The following is a 17645-nucleotide window of genomic DNA, read 5'->3' as shown; positions in this document are numbered from 1 at the left end:
CAAGAAATCAATTTCTTCTTGCTGTCAACTTACTCCAAAGGAGTGTTACTGTATAAAGTCCTCAAAGGGGACTTATTTGCATATTTTCAGGGAGAAAAGAATGCAACAAGACCTCAGAGAATTTCAGGATTCTTGGACAGATCTATCACTTTCCAGGTTTCTCTTTTTCCCCCATAAGAAATGGCCACGAACCTACATTTTCTTTACATTTCTTTTCCACACAGAATCATATACCAAATTCCAGGCTTTTAAAGTCACGACTTTTACAAAGGTAATTATGAATAGGGAAAAACTCCACTGCTTCCTATCAATCTTTCATGAGTGGCGTTTCTTATACAAAAGCTTTCTTGAGAGTTATCTCGAACTGAACACAAATCTTTTTGCAACTTCAACAAGCACCCTGTCCTGCAAGTACAGTAGTCAAAGGTTGCATCCTGTTCTTATCACCTGCTGAACACAGTGATCATTTAGATCTTGGTTGAAATAACCCCAATTACTTACAAAAGCTATTTCGTAAAATTCAATCTTTCCTTAAAAGGGATTATCCTAGTTCACATACTAAGTTCAACTGAATGCACCTTAACAAATAACTTAAAACTTTCAAAACTATCAACATTGTATTTTTTTTTTTACTTTTATCATCAATGTACTCAGTGTCAAGTATGCTCCCTGAGCACATGAATAGACCACAGGCTGTTTCCCCCTCAAAAAAGTAGTCACCAAAAGAACTGAACACAATCCTCCAGAATCAGCCGTGGAAGCCTCTTCTCACAGGGCTGAGCTAGAAGTGTAAAATGATTCTCACCCAGCACAGATAAGCACCCTCAGTAATCCCAGCACACACTTTGATGAACAGGCTGTGTTACAACACAAGCCAAGTCCTCAGACCTTGGACTTTCTCTCTGAAAGCCAGAGGGACTGAACAAATCTGATTTGCTCCACTGGTCCGTAGACATATTCCCTGCTGTCCCCCAGACTTCCAGTTTAGCCTCTTTGCTTTACTGCTTATAAATTACTTCATGTTAGGATCTCTTTGTCATGGTTAAAAATGGAATGCTTCCTGGTACCTGGCACCTACAGCTATGAATGGGGAGTCCCTACAAAGAGGCAGCAGTTTCCTGAAAAAAAACACAAGTTCCTTTTTATACCCTCAGCAGCTATACTGTAAGCAATGAATGTATGGCTTTTTAAAGAATGTACCTCACAGATGCTTTGAGAGGCATTTTAAAAGACCTCATTGGAATCTACAACTGCCTTGTGAGGAGAAGAGGAGGGGCAGACACTGATTTCTATGGTGACCAATTACAGGACCTGAGGGAATGGCCTGAAGTTGTGTCAAGGGAGGTTTAGGTTAGAATCAGAAAAAGGTTCTTCACCCAGATGGTGATTGGGCACTAGAACAGACTCGCCAGGGAAGCAGTCACAGAAGCAATCCTGATGGAGTTTGAAAAATGTTTGGACAACACTCTTGGGCACATAGTGTGACTCTCACGTATGGTCCTGTGATGGTCTAGGAGATGGACCCTATGATCCTTGTGGGTTCCTTCCAAGTCACCGTTTTCCTGTAATTCTGTAAATAAATGTCCAAAAGAATCACAGATCCTTTTGGACCCCTCTGCCCCCAGACTTGGCTAGCAGAAAGGAAGTGCACAGAAACATGAGCAGAACTCACTGGAAGATGCAGGACACCAGACCACACTGTCCAGATTCTCAACCCTGCACCTTTATACAACCAGCATCAAAATAAGAATTAGTTCCTTCCCTTTCCTTCCACTCCATCCACTCACTTTGCCTCAAATGCAGATGGGAAAGATAGGGCTATGCATTGTCAGAAAAACCTCCAGATTTTGTCAAGCCAGTTCATCGTCCTTTAACAATTGTTCAGTGTTTTGCCCCAAACAAACAGGAGGTCAGCCTCCTAACCAGCACCAAGAGGCCCCATCAAGAACCAGCATCCCAGGCAGTTTTGCTGGTTTAAAGCGTGGTGAAAGCCAGAAACTGCTGTCATCCTGGATCCTGCCTGAGGCACAGACTCTGCAGCGTGGGATAAAATTACACTTCCACACCCCGTGCAATACCTGTTTTGTAAGTATAAAGTTTCAGTTTCCAGGACTGTCAGCTTAATGCCCTTGAAGATGCCAAGTTCCCTTTTCTTTCAGGTATCTTAAGTTTGCTTTGGGTATAGACATACAGTAACAGACAACAACTGAATTAATAGTTAGACAATCTGAGTCTAAAAAGAATAGATATGTTTCACTAATACATGCAGAACATGTGACTAAGCACCCAGTCATGATAGAAGAAGTCTCCTCCATCCCTCTGGAAGAACAAAACTTTCATCTGAAATGAGCAGTATGCACAAACATTACCAGCCACACAACAGTGGCAAAACCTGCAGGTGATCACTGACATCACTGTCATTCACCAAAGGACTGGAAAAAGCTCTTCTCTTGTTTTCAAGATGACAAAGAATCAGTGCTACTGTTCAGAAAGCTAAGGCATGTATGTCTAGCTTTGTATTAGCAATACCTCACACATCAGATTAGAGGTACCCTCCCTTGATCAGTTTTAAATGAGCAGGATGGTGAAGGATTCCACAGCTAAATTGAGACTTTTCATTAATTTGTCACAAATGTCGTAATTATTTCAGTTATTAAGTAATCAAATCCATAACCCAGAAAGATGAGCATTGCTTTTCCAGCCCCATCAAATGACAGTTTCAGAAACACATTATCAACAGTTGATAAGGTCCTCCTCCTAAGAGGAAGGAGAGGAGGCATCACTTTAAAATTTCATAAAACTGAGTAAGGTTTTAAGACTACATACAAAGAGAACAAAACTAACAGAGCAGAGGAGGGAAAGCCTCTACTGCAGATTGAATTGTTTGTGCCTGAATTCAAGGAATTGCTGAAGCTGAAGTTAATTACAGGTATCCATCCTGTGTGTGAAACACTAATCCACTCTAAGTATTTATGTACAGAACCACATATACACATTCTCTTCAGTCACAGAAACAATATCTGTTTTACTGCAGAACTGCAGGAAAGCTGGTAACAAAACCAAAACCCAATTCAAGTGCAGAATAAGCTTCTGTAAACCCACAGAAATTGTATTTGAAGAGTGCACTATATTGCAAAATTCCTGTGTGTTATAACAGGGAAAGAGAATAAATACTGTTAACAAAGGTAACAATTATTTTCAATATCCTTTTTTATTTGCACTCTTCTACTACACAACAGGATCTCAAGACCCTGAAATTGTGGGTGCCATGCAGACGTTAACAAATAAGCAGGCCTTGTCCCAAAGGCAAGAGGAAGAAAGGAAGTTAAAATATTTGTCAAAAAAGCACTAAACACAGTTCACATCAAAGCAAAGGAAACATCAGGAGCACACAGCTATAAAGGTCACTGTGTACTTTTAATATCTCCAACATTGTCATTATTTGTTTTCACTGGAGAAACAAACTCATTTTGCCTACCAGACTCCTCCAATTACAATGAAGACAGTCAGACAAGCAAAGGAATGGCCAATACTAAAATAAATTTACAGAAAACCTCGTGAAGGCCAGCCACTTTAAGATCCATATAAACATTTGTTTCCCAGATCACAAAAACTCTCACAGAAAGTCTAATCAAGCTTTAGTAGTCTGAGAAAACCTCAACTATGAAAATATTGATTATTTTAAATCTTGTGATGATATTCAAATACTCTTAATGGAGGAAGGAACTTCTTTATTTTGGAGCATCAGATCCATTAAAGGCCTCTTGGGTTTTAAACTACTGTACAAAGACAGGTCCAGCATGATAACAGAAACTGCAGATGAAGACATTTAGCCCATCTCCCACAAAGATGACCCAGACTTAGAATGTGCTAGAGAGAGAAAAAAAAACTTAAACATCTCAGTAGCTGCAGGTGCTTGCTGAGCAAAAACAACAGGTAAAGAACTAAGAAAGGCAAACCCTGTAAAGAAGCAAGAGAACAAGAGACACTAAAGATTCACTAAAGCCCATGTGAGTCCATCACCCAGTCAGAGCTGCACTTGGTACCAGGTGAGAAGAACAGCACCCTGAGTACACGAATTCTCCATTACCCACATTCCAACCTAACCCACATAATGACTGATAACATTCAAATGCACAGACAGGTATTCACTCACAGGTATCACTGTGCAAATGGTGCACTGATCTAGAGACACTGTGAGATATTTTAAATATTTAGTAACATGAAAAGCAAATTAATATCATTCCAGAATATTTTGTACCATTTCCTATATTATTTCTCACCAGGACTAGTCAAGGTAAGCTGACAAACTTTTTTATCTTCTTAAAACCGCATGAACTTGTTTGCTTGTTATCTGTGCTACTGTTCACATACATCTGCTTACATTTCACAGCACCAAGAGAAAACAAAGGAATAATCAAAAATCAAATCTCAGTTAAAACAAGACAGACAAAGGATAAGCACATCTGTATAGCTCCTGCAAGTAGAAAAGAGTAGCTAAGTCAAACTGTGGGGAAACTAGCAGTGCCATTGAACAAAACCAGGCAAATTATTGATTTTTAGCTTTATGGACTGTTGACTCTGGAAGTCATCCAGCGGGTGATAAAGGAAAGTAATATGCTTCTTAAAACATTAAGACTTCAACCTCACCCTAGAGTTTGGACCTCCATTTTATATGGGCAGTTTCAAATACACAGAAGAGCAGGTAACTGTGTATACAAGACCCTAACATAACAGGCATATTAAGAATGACTAGCAATGTATATTTTATCATGAAGCTCTAACCAGTTTTTTACCATTCTGAGGTAAAAAAAAGTACAAGCTGCAAACTCAAAAAACCCCCACAAACAAAACCTGAGTTCTGAAATTGTTTGTAAAAGCTACCAAGCTAGCTACCTCTTTCCTTCAGAAAAAGAAAATAACCAGTTAGTTGTAAATTATTCAGATCTAATAAATACACATACTAAAAATTTGCTATTTAAATGCTTTCTAGCCTCTCCTGTTACATGGTAGAATGGTAATAACTGAAATTTAAAACAGTGTCTTGAGGCTACAAACATTTGTTTTGTAAACAAAACCTGGTACAATCCACCCCTTCCTTCTGCCCCCTCAAAAGGAGTGCTCGTGCACATAGAACCACTTGAAGACAAAAAAAAAATTACAGTCACAATTGTAAGTAGCAGAATCCCTGCCAGACTAAGAGTGTTTAAATACTAGGATCCATGTAGGAAATAGGAATTAAATTATACAAGGCAGACAGTGGCTACACAGGCTTGACAGACCTGCTATAAATCAATGGCCATCAGCATCCCTCTGCTACCACTGCTTACGTACTTTAAGCACCATAAATATTTTTCTTTAATAATTGTTGGGTTTGTGTTTGGGTTTTCTGTCTGTTTTGTATTGTTGTCAGGCAAAAAGTCAGCATATTAGAACAATGTGTATTTTTCTATACTCTGCCAAAGGCACACTGCCCCTCCCGCACATGAGTGGAAGTATAGACAGTTTCACATTGTCTTTGGCAAAGCTGTCTTCTATAACAGGAGGGCATTGCATTCTGTACTCTCCAAGCCTACCCTTGTTTTTAACAGTTATTTACCCAGACTGTAAACAGAAGTCAAAGTAAACACACAGAAACTCACTCATATATTTCTGATGCAGGACCATTATCCCTACCAGAAGAAACGTGATTAATAACTAAAAAGTATTGTTTTCTTCATAGCCAAAGCAGCTGGTTGCATAACAAGCCGGGGGATTTAAATACATCTATCCTGCACAGCACATTTGTGAGTGCCAAACTGCACCAGTCACTTACAGACTCTCTGTAGCACACAGAAGAGCTAATAAAACACTGCTGTGCCTGCTATGCACTGTATCCCACAGGCAGCCCTGATTGCACTGCAAAACAGCAACGTACCTTTCAGTCTTGTGGAATTCCCATTTTTTTGCTGCTCATCCTCTTCATTAATGGTGAATAAACCTGGGGGATTTGGCCTGGCACTTTTCTTCAGTCTCTCTTGTCGGAGGGCAGTAGTTGAACCAGGCATGTTGCTGTTGCCTTCTGCTTAGTTAAAAAAAAGTAAGAAACGCCAGCCCCTGATTAGCCACTAGCTGCAAGGCTGTCTGTTCATTTGAGCACTTGTAACAGATCCCCTATGGATAAGCAGTATGCAAACAGCTGACAAATACCAACATCTAGTCGGCAGCGAAAGGCTTGCAGTCGTTCCCCTCCTTGAAGAAAAGCCCTAATGAAAGGCACATCGGTTTGGATGCTGCTTTTTGCCGTCTTAACCTGTTCAGTCAGATCCCAGCCCACAGCTCCAGGTTCCTTGCAGCAGCACCTTCTTCCAGCGACAGCACACTAAAATATTCAGCACGCAATACAAGAGGAGAAAATATGATACGCCGCTGTTAACAGTTGCCCTGACAACACGGACACATCCTAATCAAAGGAGGGTCTATGAGTGCTGGCTCCTCAGCTGCGGCGAGCCGGCCTTGGGAGCGCTGTCTCCTGCCCGCCCGTGGAGAGCTGGATGCACCTCGGCAGCACAGGCTGCTCCTGCCTCCTCTCCAGGCAGCGGGAGAATGGAGCTGCGCTTGCACAAGCAGATGAGCACTGAGTGAAAAGAAGCCTGGAAGGCTCCAGGCATGAACCTGCTTTTTGCTCAGCTCCTCTGCTTATTCATGTTTAGAAATTTTAGCTTAACCTAAAACAGTAAGGATGAGTCCTCTTGTGTATTTGCATGTGCTGGGTGTCGTGTGTGCCACCACCCCCCCACCCCCTTAATCACCTTCCTATGCAGTACATACCTTTTGCATTAGGAATGCATACACCCACAATTACAGGCAGGTGTTGGAACATTCTTTTCCACATGTGAAAACGCAAAAATTAGAATTTCTAGCTTGTGTCGAAAACACGAGACAGCAAAATTCTGAAAATCCTGTACCATGCCATTAGTTTTACAGCACCAACCTCTAACATACACTATGCAAAATGACCGAAGTCCAAACAGTCCAGATAGTTTTAGTTAATTGATTTCCCTCATATGCTGGCATTCTGGATTTTCTTTAGCCATTTACAACACAATGCTTGCTCAAAAGTTTTGCAGTCTGAATATTTAATCCTTCACAGCTGCAAATGCCACTATGCAACACGCTGGATCTTCACCTGAGAGATACCTCATTCTTCATCCATTTCCACCTCAATTCAGTGTGCGCTCACCATTTCAAAATGCTACCAAAGAAAAACTGCCAGCTTAAATCACTCTATAATTTTAAAAGTACATTATTTTTCCTCACTTCAGGGTTGTTTTGTTTTGGCTAGTTTTTCATTTGTTTGTTTTTTTTAAGGGAATCTTGATGTAACCTGATCAGTCACCACAAGATGGCACAGACATTAGCTGACAAGTCTGTAGGTGGCTCATTGAAAACTGCGAGTATATGATTACCTCAACGATGCTGGTAACAAAACTGAAGAAGGGTCAGAATTTATGACATGAACTATGTTGACTGCCACAGTAGCCTGGGATGCTCTTTACAGAGAAATCCTGGATCATGCTCAGCTGGCAGGATAGCTCTGTTCTTGCACATCTCAGGCTCATGAGCCAGGATCACAGCAGATCGAGAAGAACACAGCACCACCTGAAGGCTCAGCTGCACTGTTCTTCCCTCTCCAGCACAGCCACAAAATATCCAACCAAAACAGAAGCACTTTGCAGGATCAAGCCCAGAGCCCACCTCTAGTATGTATTTCCTCCTGGCTACATCCTGCCTCTCGGCTACACCTTGGACTCTGGGCGTACACGGAAGCTGCACACGATGACATCTGTCTGCAGTTAGAGACACTTTGTACTACAGGGTGTGGACAAAAGAGTAAAGAATAAAGCTCTAACACAAGCTGCTCTTTGGCTCAGCAATTTGCCTTCTGGCATTTATACAGGCACTACTACTTTATTCCATAAAGAGAAACAGCTTCATTCTTCAAATCTCATCTACCTAATGCTTCCCACAAACACAACAGAACACACATATTTACAAACAATACATAACACACATATTTACAAACAATACATAACACATACACAAGGTGGACAGTAGTTAGTACCATCACAATTTTTCATACATGCCAAGACTTGCGAACAGAACAAAAGTAATAGAAAACAATATTTATATGGCAGCGTCATTAAATATTGCTCCACCCCCTTTCACTGCTTTAAGTAAGGATTTCTACCCTTTAAAAAATTATGTTTCATCACCTTTGATTAGAAACTCCTTAAATAGGCATTTCAAAACATGTAAGAACACACAAAAATACACCTGACTGGAGCAGCTTCCCAGCTTACAGGTATGTTGACTGCTTCAGCATGTCCATTTCCCTATTACTGAAGGAGTCATGCAGAAAAGCTACAGGACTGAGAATTACATTCTTGGTCCTTGCAGGATCCCCCACACCCACAAGAGTAACTTGCCTTCCGTACAAAATGTGGCAATAACCAAGTTTGATGTTCCAGGGGCTGGTGCAGATGGATTAGGGCAATGACACACAGGCAACTGAGGTGTTAGCACACTTTGCTTCCTGTTGACTTACTAATGCAGAGGTGACAGAGGAGAAGTATCAACAGCACATTCAGCTAACACAGCAAGATTTTATTTCAAGGTCCCCATGGTTAAAAACTATGCCAGCTGACAGCATGTTTCCAAATGCCTAATAAAATGCAACCTATTACATATAAAAGGCACCTATTATAAAAAACCCTCATAACTTTAGGCACTTGGGCATTTTTTTTTCTGAAAAACATTCCTAAAAATACTATTAAATATACATTAAAGGTACCAGCACTGCATAAGAGACTGTACTGACAACTCCCCTTCCTCAATCCACTAGTTTAGGGAAGAAAAAGAAGTTCCTGAGGTATTCCTAGCAGGAAAGCTTTGCTTATTTCAGCCTTGTCTCATCTACGTGGGAGCTTCTATTTGAGAACTAGGATGAAAGCAACATTTCCCTGAGGGAACAAAGGGATGGATAATTTTAGGAACAACACTGTTAAACACTTCAAAAAAAAAAAAAAAAAGACAAGCCAAACAATTTTCTTACATAAACCCTATTATTGATTATTTTCCCCCTCCCCAACCATTAGTCATCCTGTGTATTAAAACAATCACAGCTGTGCTCTCTTACTGATGGAGTAAGATTCTTTCAAGAGATGGAGTGAGGGCAACTGTATCTTGAGGGCACCAGGTCATTCATGAGTTTTCCTTTCTACAACACCTGCAAACTGATTATCAGACAAACCATTACACTTAAACACACCCACTGGATTCTATAGGTATAATTACCTGCACAAAACATCATCTGATATGCAGCAGTCTTAAACAGCAGCTTGAACAAGGACTATTAGGACACTTATATCATGATATGGGAAATGTAAATAATTATGGCAACACGCTGAGAGATGTTTCTGCTTTACCATCAGGTATTAAGACTTGATATTTTTATCTATGAAATGAAAAGGAAGCTGAAGCCAGTCACCATGGCTGAACTGCAGATTTGCCATCTTCTTTCATTAACAGGATTATTTAATTCCCTGTAAACTATCCAAACTGTCCATGAAGATCATTACTGTGATTTAGAGTATAATGAATTGCACATAACTTTACATTCCACAGCCACTGCCTTGTGAATGCTCCCCCTCAACTTGCATGTATTTGTATCAAGAAACAGATCAAACAAATACATTATTTTAGCATAGATTGTTTACAGATTGCCTCTATTTCATTGTTATTTCTGATTTTCTTACAACTGAGAGGCTCAGGGCAAGGTAGGTATACATCTTGTATTTTTATGACAAGAAAAGATATAGAATTTTGCTTTGATATTCATGTTTTCCCTGCATGAAACAATACGGTTCCATTGGGAACTGGGTTTCAAATGTTTCTTTCTTGGCAACAAAAAGTCAGGGAAATTCAATTAAAATCTCCCATCCTGTTCTGCAAAAACATTACAACAAAAAAATTTCAATGTACCTAATCATCAAAACACACAAATAATATTTTGTATTGATTTTCATATTTTCAATATTAATATCTGTATCAAATGCTTTTTCTATGAACTCATTTAAAAATAGGCAGTGCTATACAATATCTCAAATTTGAAGGGATCCATAAAGATCATTAACTCCAACTCCCTATCTCTCACAGGAGTATGTTGGAATACAAATACACAAACTAAACTCCAAAATCAATCTATTCCTAGTTTTCTTCAGGAGTCATGTGTCTGTCTTTACTTTCTACTTCACTAGGTTTTAAATCACGAAGTCAGGCCTAAAAGATGGAGAAAGTAGGGCTTTTATTTTTTCCCTACTCATATGAGAAAACAGCTATTTAGCTGTTATCCAGCATAAAAGGACTGGAAACATCCTTTCCTATGCCATTTAAATCTAGGATAAAAACTAGCCTTAAAAAGGCAGGCAGGATTCATCCCCACACCTCATTTTGTATTTTTTTACAGTTAACTTGGAAATAGCCAAAATAGCCACTGTATCAGAAAAAACACTTTCTTCCATTAAGTCAACCACTCTCTCACACACCTAATTTTTTCCACCCTTTTACCTCTTGTTTTCCAAAAATGACACCTTGTCTTTCTAGAGTTTTCTAAGTTTCTCATCAAAGATCTCTAAGGCCTCACTTTTATATACATGATAATAAAGGACCAGCCAATTATTTTTACTGCAGTAACTGAATTGTTTTTAAACAACTTCAGTTGTTCAAAACAACTGCTTATATAAACATCTGATATAATAATTTATTCTTTTTGCCTTCTTGAAAGGAAGAAAAAATGCCCCTTGAATTAATCAGTAAAAATATAAAATGCTAGAGAATAAGAAGGAAAACCTTCTTCCCAGTTCGCTGTCCCTCTAACACACACAGTGCCACACACTGGACCAAGGGCTGGTAAGAGCTCCCCAGAAGTGACTAGACAGAAGGTAAGTGTTAACTGTTTCTCCTACTGCCAAAGAAATCTAAACCTGTGTGCATTTCCATGCATAGAAAAAATGTAGGAGAAGGCTGGAAACCCTGCCCTATTTCAGTCAAACTCACTCATCAGCACAAAAAGGCACATGAATGTGAGGAGCTCATCAAGAACTTGAGAGTCTCATCATTCACTAACACTTTCCACATATACACACCAATAAAACAATCAAATACAAGACTTACATTAACAAGTCTGTCACTTATTTTAATTAAATTGATTTGCATAGCATGACTAATTATAAACATTGCACAAGGCACACCATGACAAATCGAGAACATGTTTGATCACTCTTAGTCAACACTCTTTATTTATATATAACAGAATTATGTTGGATAAGACCCTATAGTAGAACATTTCATGTATCTTCAAGCAATGGTCAGTTAAATAAGGAAAGGCAGCAAGGAATTGGGAGTTCACAGAAAAGTAGCAAACAGGAATTTAGTAGAAGACAGAAGTTATGAATTCTAATTGCCCTACAACTAATAGCCAGGGCAATGTTGTCACTGCTTCTGTCTGTAAAAAAAAATAAAAAAGAAAAAAAGCTTATTTTTTAAAATACCTGGGTTTAATACATGTCAAGAGAACCAAGCATTTGTATAGCACTCAAAATTAAGAACACTAATGTACATACTAAGTTTTCAGTAGAAATGAATACTTCAAAGACAAGGCTCCAAGCTTTTTCACAAAAACATGGACATGAAAGAAAAGAAACTATGCCAAGACCAAATTAAAAGTTTTTTCCATTGTTGTATTACTGGCATTAGTATCTGATGGATGGAATCCTGTGAACTGTGTTAATTACCAGTGCTTTCCTGACATCTTAGTTCCAAACATGTTTCTTAGAGGATGACCAAGATGTCTGGCCTTTTGGATAAAAGGAAGTTTCAGATAAAGAACAAGGAATATTTGGAGACATCAGTATTTTATTTCTTCCCTCACTAGTCTCAGAGTGACTCTCCTTCTGGAGCACAAATCATTCCATCACCTCTCTGAAGAAACTCATTGTTAACAACAGTCAGGGTTTCTAACTCCATTTATTTGAACAGCAAGGCAGCCTAGTCCTGCATGTCATCTTAGCAGACAACTTACAGTTATTTCCCTTGAACTCTGACAGATCTCCTAGAATACATATTTTCATGCTTTGTCCCTAAAGCCTACTTGTTTTCATGAAAGAAAATATGGCATGACTTCAGAACCAACACTAAGGGAGAGCTGCAGAATTAAACCTGAACAGTTTCACAAATACACAATTTCTCATGCATATGTAAGGCAAAAAAGAATATTATACACACATAGCCTTTTCTGCCATAGTTCTTGGAAAGCCACTGCATCTCTCTAATCGAAGTCACATAGAGGGGATCCCCTCCCTGAAGGAAGGACAGATACAGAAGGAGAGTTAGCACAACAGCAGCAGCATACTGTGGCTTATATTGTGGATGTAGACTTACACATGCTTTTTTCAAGTGGAAAAGAAACTATGTTGTTGCAAGATGATACAGTATTTGCATAATTGAGGCAATTATTTCAATTACTTTTAACACCACAAACAATTTTCAGCTCTAAAGTATTAAATTTGTTTATCTGGGATAATAATAAATCATGCAAATAAAATATTGGACATCTCAGTATTGTAAATTTACATTTTGCAGTTTGAAACAGCACATACACCAGTACATCTCCTTTCAAAATTAAGGCCAAGGAAAACAGCAATGCATATTACTTTAACTAAATTAGTAAAACTTCTCTTTGTGTGTTGGACATACTGCATAAGCCAGCTGTTTGACTATCACGTAGCAGGCTTGATTCTTCACCAACTCTTTTTTTTTTGTGGCAGTGCTTGGCTTTGGGGCTTTTGTGTGGCTGTGTGTGTAGCATTACTATGGTTTTGAATTTTTTTGGGGGGGTGGATTTCTTTGGACAGGGCTGGGTTTTTGTTGTTGAGTTTGCATTTCTTGTGGTTTGTTCCACACAGACATCTTTTTTTTTTTTTTACACTAGTAATGCTGGGTGTAGCTGGGTAGAGAAAGACAGCCTGACTCCTATTACACAATAAGCACACAAAATGGCTCATTCAAACTTTTCCATAGTGTGTAGTCCTTGCACAGACATTATTTGACCAATTAGAGATACCCAGACACAATACTTGATCAGCTTTCTAAAGCTGAGGGATGGCTTCTATGAGGATTTCAAACGAAATTTAATTTACTTCTATCATTTTAATTCCACCAGGTACTGATAAATCTCAGTCTCTGTATATTCAGTACTGCCTCAAAAATCGTTAAGGTAGGACCAAAGATATAATCATAGGCTCTGATACACAATTTCATAGTTTGAATAGGTTTTCATCAGAGGGGCGGTGGCAATAGAAGAAGTGCAGATACACGATTTATATATTAAAAGACAAAGGACTCACACTGTGCTAACGTTTAGATAATCACGGATGGCAATCAGAGCACGCCCAGCACACACCAGCATCAACACTCGCAGCGTTTTTGAGCACACAGCCTCCCGGCAGCGCCCGTTTCCCGCACCTGGCGCTCCCGCAGTCCCTGCTTGCGGAGGTGACCCTCGGGCGGTACCGCAGCCCGTGCTGGAGCACCGCCACATCCCCCGCTGCCGGGGATGGGCACGGGCAAGGTCCATCCCCTCCTCTGGCCACAGTGACCAGCTGCACCCGGCAGCTCCCCTGGAAAGGACATGAATCGCCTGAGCCGGCCAGAGAGAGAAACCCCACGTGTCACAACACCGTCGTGTAAATTCTCCCCAGCAGAACACGTTAGAACCGCTGGGAAAGAGCCATGAGAACCAGAGCAAGCCTTCAACTCCCAGCTGCTGTATGCTTTCTGCACTTTTGTATTTTCCCTAATAATTTATCTATTTATTAGGAAAAAATATACACAGCAAGATGAAATTTGATTTAGTCTCAGATGGAGAAAATACCAGGATAAGCAAGCAACAGATATAAAAGCAGTGAAAAAGTGAACACCTCAAGTTTTCAGCTTTCACAAGTCACCTGGCACTGACATGATTTAAAGGGCAGATTTGTTTTGCTGCTAAAAGTACAGAGTAATACAAAGCTCACTTAGAAGAAAGAACTACAACGGTACACAGAAACACAGCATTAAAGTCTCTTTGCAACATTGCAAACACACAGTTCTCTCTCTGGTATCCCAGAGCTTGAGCAAATTGTTACCTGTGCACAGAGCTGGCTAAGGCAGCCCAGAGCACGCATGAGGAACACTCACAGGCAGAGACATGCCTATGTTTATGGATGGGCAACCATAAAATTAGGTGCCTCAGAAGCTTCTCCATGTGGTATTCCCCACAAGAGGGCCCCTCTCATCTCAGGAATCAGCACTATTAGATGCTCGAGTAGCTATGACTGAAAAATTCTAACTGGTGTAACTTAGTATATCCCCTGAGCACTGTACTCACTTGCCGTCTATACATTTATGAATGGCAGAATAAAAAAAAAAAAAAACTTCACCCTGATAAGTAACTTTCTTTGGGTAAATGGCTTAATTGAGTGCAGCAGATCATCTGCCAATAAAGAGAGCCACTTATAACATCTCCCTGCAACACCCTTGTGGTGATGTTGAAGTTTTCCCCAGGATCAGCCCTGAAAGTCCATGTGTGTAGCCACAGAAGGCAAGGAAAGAAACAAACCAGCCATGCACCACAACACACACAGAGCTTTGTTTTAGAAACAGAGGCAGTAGTTTGACCGGTAGCTAATTTCACCAAACACAGATGGGATGTTGACCTTCCTGAGGAGCTGGATCCAGACACAGGTGTTCCGCTTGGGGAGCAGACTACAGCCAAAGCCATCTGCATCACCCACCCTAGGCACACACATCTGCTTGCTTATGGATGGACCAAAAAGCCACGGAGCTTGATGTGCTTTGAGGTTGTTCCTGTTTGTGAACCCCTGTGGTAACTAAAGACTCCTAAAAGGATCTCAAGCAGCCAATAAACGTCACAGAAAAGCCTCACAGTTAAGCTTCACAGAAGTTTAACTCTGACATTTCACTCACAAAGAAGTTTCAAATGAACTTTGACAACACGAAGTAATTTAAATTCTAAATACTCAAGAACTTATACAAGCAGATCCTTTGGTCTACAGATGTCCCAATGAGTAAAAGTTCAACACATAAGCTTGAAATGAAACTATAAAGGAAATTCAGAATAAATCTAGGCACATAAGTCCTTTTAAAACAGAACATATGCAAAATACATGTCACCTGTTGGCTTGATTCTAGTTTTGGTAGGTAATTATAAAAAGACCAATAATCCAGTTAAAATAAAAAAAAAAAAAAAAACACATCAGCAATGTAAGGTAGAAAACTGGAAAAGTGTTTGTTAGAGATTACTTGAAAAAACCAGCCAGTTCTTGCCATGGAAAGTGAAGTCAATGTGGTTGCAAACTCTGAAAAGTGTTGGAATACATATGCACATCCTTTCTGAAGCTGAACTTTAGAGAGATACCTGGGAGAGACTTGTAAGGATTTCTGAGCTATATTCTATACTTCTAAGTCTAATGAAGACAGCACTTGGATGGGTCTGCCCACAGTCATTGCTTGTGACTGCATGTCTGCATTACATAAAGTATGTATTAAAAATATTATACTGAGAAAACACAATCCATCAGCCAACAGCCATATGGCCTATTCATATGCTGTTTTGATACAAAACCTCACTGTTTCGTTCAGAGATAAACCTGGACTTATGTTAGAGAAGGACTAGCAAAGGGTGAGTGGAATGGGACTGGGGAGGACGGTAAAAAAGGAGAGGACTGAAAGTTAGACCCATACTTCACAGTCCAGCAAGCAGCAAAAGCAAACAGCATTGCTCCTACAACAGCGATACAGCGGTCGATCCGCTTGCGTAAGCCAAAATCTCCTCCCTGCACCCTCCTCACCCTTAGGGCCAAAATAAAAGCGCGTTAAAACGGTCTCGCAGTGCATCCCTCCTTAGAGGAGACGCAAGGACATCTCCCCGCTTTCTCCGTAGGAAAGAAGGGCTTGCAACAGCCCGTCACTCGCACGCGTTTGAGGCGCAGCCAAACCCCGGGCCCCGCAGCGGGCCTCGCTCGGCATGAGCCGGGGCGCTGCCACCAGGTACCTTGACCCTGCCGAGCCGTCCCTCCGCCCTCGCCGGGGCTCACCCCGTCCCCGTTAGCAGCGCCTTGCGGCTGTCCACCCACCCTCACTGCCGGAGCTCGGCGCTACCTCAACCCGGCTCAAAGCCCGCAGCCCGGCGGCCGCCCGCTCCAGACCCCTACCCCGCCGGGCGGCTCCGCACCCCGCGTCAGCCCCGCCGCCGTGCGGGCGCTCCGCGGCACTCCGAGCCCTCGGAGCGGAGCCTTTAGAACGACCAGCGGCGATCCGGGAGCGACGGCGCGGCCCCGCCGATGCCCCTGCGCGGGGTCGGGAGGGGTCTCGCCGCTACGGCGGGCACGGTTCGGGCACGCCGAGGCCCCGGCTGTCCCCGGCCGGGCGGCGGCGGTGCCCGGAGAAGGCAGCGAAGTGCCCGCACGGCCGCGGAGCGCCCCCGCACCTGTTGCGGACGAGGCCGCCGCCGGGCCCGCCGCGCTGCCGCTCCGCACGGCGCCCGCGGCCGCCCGGGAGCGCGGGGCCCCGCGCAGCCCAGGCGGGCCGCTCCGCTCCGCGCCGCCCGCCCTCCGCCCCGACCGGCTCGGCCGCTGCTCACCTGCGGGCCGCCGGCGCCCGCCGCTCCTGCCCGCGGCCTCCGCCATGTCTCCTCCTGCTCGCCGAGCGCGGCTGCTCCGCCCCGCGGCTCCGCGGCCCGGGGCAGGTGAGCGCCACGTCCCCCGCCCCCGCCCGCGGCTCTGCCCGGAGCAGGTGAGGGCGGGACCGCCGCCCGCGGCCCGGGAGCAGCCGCCTCTGACGGGCTGGAGGCGTTTATGCGGCGGCGGTGGTGCGGGGGCGGCTGCCCGCACTCCCGGCCCCTGCGGCGGCCCGGGCTGCCGGGGTGCCGCTGTTCACACAGGTGTAATTAGTTTTTTCTTCAGAGCAGCTCCCGCCGCATTGGCACAGCTCGTTCCGTACCGGCGCCGAGAGAAAAAACAGGTTTGGGGATGCTCGCCATCTCGGCAGTAGGTGGGAGGAGTGGCGGCCGCCTCGCAAGCCCAGGCGATTCGCCGCATCGTGTGGGAAAGAGCTGCACTGCTGTAGACTCGTTCCTGCAGCACGTGCTCTCGAACAGCCGGTTTTAAAGCTGCGTGCAACGCCTTGCTTCCAAAAAAAAAATGGCTCTGAAGAGCTGTCGATGCATCAATCACTTCTGTAAAGGTCATGGTCCTGTTACCTTTCTTATGAGTTTGTCTTAACTTGCTTTATGCTGCTTTTCAGGCTCATAAGAGTGTTTCTCTTTAAGGTTTTCTCATCTGCATCAAAACATCATTTAATTTTGCATCTTCTTGTAGGTAGCACCAATCATCAGATCTACAGGTGAAGGAGGGTGGATGAATTGGGGAACTCATGGGATGCAGCGGTGGAAGCAGGTGGGGAGGGACAGCTCCCTTAGTCTGGTGCACTTGGACCGAGAAAACTTCAGTCACCACAGAGCACCCCTCTTTCAGAAAGTGCTAAGT

At 42.5% G+C, this 17645-nt stretch overlaps 1 protein-coding gene across 8 annotated transcripts in view; it reads right to left on the bottom strand.

Moving 5' to 3' along the window:
- MAP7 (microtubule associated protein 7) overlaps positions 1-16953 on the bottom strand; it is a 108177-nt gene extending 91224 nt beyond the window's left edge. For 2 of the 8 annotated variants that reach the window (XM_030269568.4, XM_030269569.4), the window contains exon 1: positions 16742-16953. In XM_030269568.4, the coding sequence (XP_030125428.4) occupies positions 16742-16787 (46 nt within the window). In that variant the 5' untranslated portion in view covers positions 16788-16953. Of the gene's footprint in view, positions 1-5917; positions 6711-16741 lie in introns of those variants that run through there. The other 6 variants (XM_072927017.1, XM_030269570.4, XM_032747564.3 and 3 more) reach the window with 5 other exon arrangements.
- Between the last annotated feature and the right edge of the window lie 692 nt (positions 16954-17645).

Source organism: Taeniopygia guttata, chromosome 3, assembly GCF_048771995.1.
Source record: "Taeniopygia guttata chromosome 3, bTaeGut7.mat, whole genome shotgun sequence".
NCBI lineage: Eukaryota > Metazoa > Chordata > Aves > Passeriformes > Estrildidae > Taeniopygia > Taeniopygia guttata.
Note: the sequence above shows the minus strand (reverse complement) of the source record. Positions and strands in the feature narration are given on the sequence as shown.